The sequence below is a fragment of the Malus sylvestris genome, chromosome 2 (assembly GCF_916048215.2).
Source record: "Malus sylvestris chromosome 2, drMalSylv7.2, whole genome shotgun sequence".
In the NCBI taxonomy this organism is placed as follows: domain Eukaryota; kingdom Viridiplantae; phylum Streptophyta; class Magnoliopsida; order Rosales; family Rosaceae; genus Malus; species Malus sylvestris.
In genome coordinates this window covers 18,591,059-18,597,770 of record NC_062261.1, presented here as the reverse complement: position 1 = coordinate 18,597,770, position 6,712 = coordinate 18,591,059, and the positions used below count along the sequence as shown (strand labels likewise).

General features: G+C 39.4%; 1 protein-coding gene and 1 long non-coding RNA gene across 2 annotated transcripts; both read left to right on the top strand.

Moving 5' to 3' along the window:
• The first annotated feature begins 327 nt into the window (after positions 1-327).
• On the top strand, positions 328-1,773 carry LOC126613365 (probable carboxylesterase 8). Its single transcript, XM_050281167.1, has one exon. It carries the CDS (start codon positions 457-459, stop codon positions 1,471-1,473), a length of 1,017 nt encoding a protein of 338 aa, XP_050137124.1. The 5' UTR covers positions 328-456; the 3' UTR covers positions 1,474-1,773.
• Positions 1,774-3,152: 1,379 nt separating this feature from the next.
• Positions 3,153-3,789, top strand: LOC126613381 (uncharacterized). The gene is made up of 2 exons (XR_007619925.1): positions 3,153-3,249; positions 3,303-3,789. It is a non-coding gene; the product is annotated as an uncharacterized LOC126613381 (long non-coding RNA).
• Positions 3,790-6,712: the final 2,923 nt, after the last annotated feature.

Here is a 6,712-nt window from a genome sequence, read left to right as displayed (position 1 = left end):
GTACATAGACAATCCACCTCCCATTTGATCATCTTTGCAAAGACATAAACAAATCAAAATCATTAAGACATAATTCAATGAAAAAAATGACCGAATACAATTCTACAAAAAAATCTTTTAAGTACTCCGAGTGTTTTGACCAGAAATCTTAATTTTTATATTTGTAAACAACGATCTAACGGTTAGCATCCAAGAAAGTCCCCTAGTTCTTAACGCATCTCCTGGCGACCATACAATTTTGTGCAGACGGTATCTATCAACCTCATAATTGTCTTATTTTCTATAGAGATTGGTATCTGTCAACCTCATAATTGTCTTCTTTTCTATAGAGATCCTTCTGAGAGATCCTTCATTTCCAACCCCGCTTTCTTCTACAAATACGTTGTAACACAAACACTTTGCAGGCACGCATAATATTACACTAGTATACGAACGAGCCCAGATTCCAGAACAACAATGGCGGATGAACCTTCTTCTCCGAACCCGGCAGCCTCCATCGACCTCTACAAATTCATCCTCCCAAACCCAGATGGCTCCCTCAACCGCGCCACCCCATTATTCCCCATTGTCCCCCCAACTCTGACTCCACCAGCTGAGTCCTTTCGCACCAAGTCAAACTCCAACACGCCCCAACTCGTCCTCTCCAAGGACATTCCCTTAAACCCAGAAACCAAAACCTTCCTGAGGCTCTTCAAACCCCACCCACTCCCCCCAAACCCCCACCTCGCTCTCATCCTCTACTTCCACGGCGGCGGCTTCGTCCTCTTCTCCGCCGCCTCCAAACCCTACCACGACACCTGTTCCGAAATGGCTCTTTCCCTCCGAGCCATAATCGTCTCCGTCGACTACCGTTTAGCTCCTGAACACCCTCTCCCGTCTGCATTCGATGACGCCGTCGAAGCCATCGCCTGGGCCCGCAGCCAGGCCTCCGACGTCGATGGCCGCGATCCCTGGCTGAAAGACGCGGTCGACTTCTCCAAGTGCTTTTTAATGGGCAGCAGCGCCGGGGGAACTATGGTCTACCACGCGGGTGTACGCGTCTCCGATGTCGATCTCTCGCCGTTGATGATCCGAGGGCTGATATTCAACCAGCCTTATTTCGGAGGGGTCCAGAGGACTCAATCTGAGTTGAAGCTGATCGACGATCAGGTTCTACCGTTGGTCACTAGTGACATGATGTGGGGCCATGCTTTGCCGAAGGGAGTGGATCTGGACCACGAGTATTGTAATCCGACGGTGAGAGGTGGGGACAGGAGGATGCGACGGTTGCCCAAGTGCTTGGTTAGAGGGAACGGCGGAGACCCACTTCTGGATAGGCAGAGGGAGTTTGCGGCATTGCTGCAGTCACGTGGGGTGCACGTGGTGTCCAAATTTGACGAGGGTGGTTGTCATGCTGTGGAGCTCTTTGATCCCGGCATGGCCCAAGTTCTGTACGACATTATTGGGGATTTTATAGAGTGCTGCTGTGAATAAGAAAAAAACAAAACGAACATAATTCAACATTTATTGTGTCACTTAGTACTATGGTTTAGTAGTATTTATCTCCACTTGTAAGTGAGAAGTTTTACGTTCAATTTTCGTCAAAGGTGAATTTAAACCACATTATTGCTAGCCCATTATAAGGCTAAGCACACCCCCTTAGTGTAGATATTTTTGGTTGTTAAAAAAAGAAAATTCAACATTCCTTGTAGGGGTGGGTTTGATTCCGAATAATTTGGTTTTTTGCCAAAATCGAAAATTGAATAGAAGTCACGATTTAATTCGGTTGTGTTAGATTTCTCTTTGGGGTTTTTTTTTTCCAGTTTTTTTCTTTCGTTTTTCGATCCCACCCCTATTTCCTTGAGTTGGAGTTTACTTTTTTTTTTTCAATTGATGATTGTAAAAGAGTAATGCTAAAGAGACTAAATTTAGAGACTGATAACTCATATATTTCATGCATTTATACAATCCATTTCTAGTCTCTTTGTGATGTTTTTGAGTTAAACTGGTTGCATTTTACCTTATTTTGTGTTATTGTGCAGTCAGTGGCGAAGCCAGGAATTGACGGGGGGAGGGGCGAAGTTATAAGCCAGGACTTCTTATATTTGAAGGAGGAGGAGGATGACTACTTGAAATATTTGAAGGAGAAGGACTACCCGAAATGTTTGAAGGAGGATTTAAGCATTGTTTCTTATAGTACCGTTCCATTACGTAACTGTAAAATGGAAAGAAAAAAAAATCTTAGACTCTTAATCCTAGAGTAGACTATACTAATATGCATAATAACCCAACCAACAATTCAATTAATCAATACCAATAAGCATATAAATTATTAAATAAATAAAAAATTCATTCAACTAATCATATGAATACAACTAATCAAAAATTCAAATTTAAATTTTCACCCTAAAAAATAATTTCATAATTTCATATCAATCAATAATCATAGAATCATATCAATAATCAATAATCAATAACCATATTAGTGCATTACCATATGATTCTATACTAATTAAACAAAATTCGTATTAAATAATTAATTAGGGTTAGGGATTATAAATTTAGGAATTAAAAAATTTACCTTTGAAATTGAAGGCTGAAGTCGGCTTAGCGGCTGGAGTGGCTAGTGTTAGCAGCAAAAAGCCAACAGAAATCAGCCAATGGGGATTTATTTTCCGTTCCGTTGGGGTTGGGCGTTGGCTGCAGGCTCAGGTTGCTGAGATTTTGGGAGAAGCTTTGCACTCTCTCTCTCTGATTGGGGAAGGGAGAAATTTGGAATGGTAAAGCATGACACGCGGGTTGACTAAGTGAAGGAATGGGGGACATGCCACGCGGTCCCCCCAATACATATATATTTTTTTGGTTTTTTTCAAACATTGAAAGTTTCACGTGGAGGGGCACTAATTTGAAACAGACATGAGACATGGAGGGGCCTAACTTTGGGACATGCGGGCCAGATTTTAAAATTTTTATTAATTTAAAAGGAAAAAAAAGAACCCAGTGTTGCTGCACGCAGCAGCAAAACCAGTTCACCGATGCCAAAACAGAGATGGAAGGGCTAGGTTTTCCGGTGAGGGGAGGGGCGAAACCTCGGCTTCAGCTGTGTTTTCCGGCGAGGGGAGGGGCGGTCGCCACTCCTCGTCCTCACGTGGCTTCACGTGGCTTCGCCACTGTGTGCAGTTACATGTACTTTAGGATCAATTTGAAGGCAAAAGAAGTGAAAATATGCCATTTGTTGGGTTGACCCTTATTTAAACGTGGAAATAAATTGTTACTTGTTTTGAAGCCCAAATAAAGAATCCAAAGCGAATCTGGCATGTTAGAAGACCAGGAGCAAAATGGGAAAGGAATTGGAATATCTAGCTTGATTTGGAGGAGGCAAATAAGGAAAACCGTTCAAACTTTGGCTTAATGGTTGGGATCACCTTGCAATCAGCTACAGCCCCATTTAGCCTATAAATACTAGGGTTTCAGATTACTTTTTCACAAGCCCTCTTAGGGTCGCCCATAGCTCTATCTTCTCTTTCTTTAGCCTTTCTTCCAGAAACAAAACCCTATTTTCCTTCACATCAGCAGCCACCAAAGAAACCACGCAGCCGTGCTGTTATTGGAGAAGTTCAACATCAGAATTGCTTTAAGGGGGTTTCTTCTATGAACTTTAATTTCACTCATGTTGTTCTTGATGTTTATATATTTTGTAATCATGTTGTGTAATTAAGTTCATAGCTGGGGATTTCGATGTAGCCTTGTAAAACTACTCTTTGTTATTAAGTTAAAGTATTCAAATTACCAATATGTGTTATTGTTTCATTCACTGATTTTATAGTTTAGTTTTTTTGTTAATCTTAATGTTTGATCACCATTAGGACTGCTTATGAATTATTTGATCAAGGTTATAGTACACATCATGCTTAATCTTGGTAGACATGTGAATGAATGAAGAAACTGCTATGCATACATCCTGCCATGTGATTTCTTTGGTTCTTTGAAGTTTTCTTGTTCTTAATGGATTCTTAGTTGGTAATCTAAGTTGAACATCACAACTAGGTTGCATATTAGGAGTACTTGATCACACCCACACATCAAATGGATGATCATAAATGAGTAAAACGAACCTTAGTTGTAGATTGGACAGTTGAATGTGTTTTGACTTAATTTTCATGGAATTGGCTTGTAATGGTGAAATCGGTATCCCTAGTTCCATTCCCATCGTTTCTGAATCATTCTATTATTGTTATTTACATTCTCTTGCATATCCCTAGTTCCATTCCCATCGTTTCTGAATCATTCTATTATTCTTATTTACATTCTCTTGCATATTAAGTTACTTAACTTTTCAAATCAAAATCCAAACTCAATTTGTTAGTTTCATTGTTTAGTTAGGGTTCACATAAAAATAGTAATTTGTAGAGGTCTAATCAGTCCCTGTGGTTAGACACCCTTACTTGTGCTATTATACTATCCTTATATTTGTACTTGAAAGGAACACAACAAAATTTTGGCGCTATTGTCGGGGACTGATTTCAATCCCCTTTAATTGCTTGCTTTATAAACCCTATCTGTTTTTCTTTTCTTAGTTTAGATTTTCAATTTACATTTTAGGTTGTTTGCTTTCAGGTGGTATAAAAAGATGTATGGTGTATGTCCATTATGTGCTAAGACTGGTCATCCTTTTCAGTTCTGCCTAAGGAAAGATGAGTTTCCTACATTTGTCCAAGAGCACTTACACCGCATGTGTTTCTCTAACCAAGAGCCGCTGCAACCATTGTCAAACACATATAGCCCTTCTTGGAAGAACTCTGATTATGGCTCTTGGAACAACATAGAAGCTTCAAATCAAGCATTTGCACCTCCATCACAACAGGAATCCTTTGACACTTTATTGGAGGACACTTTGGAGCTACTTGCTCAAAGCACTTTACAATTTCAATAATCAACGAGTAGCATGATTCAAGAACACTCAATTGCACTTACCAAGTTGGAAATTCAGTTGGGGCAAATTGTCCAAGCGTTAAATGAACATCAATCTGGTGGTGCTGATCAAGAAGAGGAGGAAGAACTACCAAAGGAAGCTTGCTGTGCATATTTTCATGAGGTTCCTGAGCTTCATAAAGATGAAGAGCCTTTCATTCCTCCTAAGCCATATGTTCCACCAATTCATTTTCCAGGGAGATTTGTCAAACAAAAGCATGATGAGTCACCCATAGATGTGCTTAGTGAAACTGGGTCGCACATAGTGTTTGAAGCTCTTCCTCTATCCCCTAATTTAATTGAATGTTTTTCAAAATCAGTGCTGGATTCTCCATGTTGTTTTACATCTTTTCAGGTGCCATAATTGGAGTCTTTTGGAGATGATTTGCTGCCATATCAAGAGGAAAATAAATTGAAGTTGGATGACAAATCATTGTTGCACATTCACCATAAGAAAAGAAGATTCAGAGCTAGACGATGAGATTGCTGTCTTGCACGAATTTCATTTATCCTTAGCAGCCACAAACTCATCCATTGAAATTATTGCTCCACCCACATCTTCAAATTTTTTTAAGGATCTGCTTCTTCGCAAGGAGAGACGAAAACACCATCACAATCAAGTCTTTGTCAAAATTCAACGCAGCATATTCAAAGTCCATCAAAAGAAACCACTTCTTTTGACCAAGGTTCGGAGGTACCTTGACTTCCTGCCACCTTAGGCGTTCATCCATCATACCCACCACGTCTTGCCTAGACGTTAAAGAAAGTGCTTGCTAGGAGGCAACCTAGCTGGGTTTGTGTTCTTTCCTTTTATTTGTGTCTTTTAGTTCCACACGCTCTGCCTATTTACACTGCATGCATTCCATTCATTTTTAAGCATCGAGGACAATGCTTAGTTTAGGTTTGGGGGTGTGGGATTGAAAATTTTCGTTTGTTTTTAGTTTTGGTTAAGTTTGCTTTTGCTTACTAATGTGAATGTATATGAGGGCTATGTTTACAAACAAAACTATAGTGTTGTCATGAAAAAGTTTCGTATCTTATTTTATTTTACAAAGCTGTTACTCTTGGAATTATGATTGTTAAAGTACCATGCGCAAATTCTGGAAGAAGAATAGTGGAGACTACCCTAGTGAGTTATTTTGAGCCTATTTGCTTCTTTGAGAGGGTTTAAAGTGTTTCTGCTGTTATCTTTTTCTTTCAATTTCACTTTAAATGATCTCATTATTTCTCTTTGATTGAATGCTAAGAATAATCCTATGTTGCAGATACCATGTGTTTATTATCACCTATGAATGAACTCATTGAGATGATGTTAGGTTATGCATGTTTTAACCACTAAAAGGCCTAATTCCCATCCCTTTGTGTGCTCTATTTACCCATGTTGCAGCCAAACACTTTTAGCCTAGTTCCTTCATCACCCATACCAAACTCTATCAATTTTAGCCCATTACAACCATACCTTATAGTTTGGGGAATACCAAAGTGGTGAAGACAAAGATAGATTGAGCTTTGCTGGTTTCACAACAAAGACACTTTGGTATGTCCCAAGATCTAGTATTTCTTATCCTTTCTTTCATAGCCCATAGCCTAAGCTTTACATTATAACCTTGTGAAAGACCTAGCTGATCTTTGGGGATGTATTCATAGGTGCTGGTAAGTACGTGTGCTATCCATATTTTTAGTATTTGATTCATTTCATGAGATCTGTTCAGAAATTGTGCTTTTATTTCATATTTCATATGTGAGAATTTTTGAATCCCTT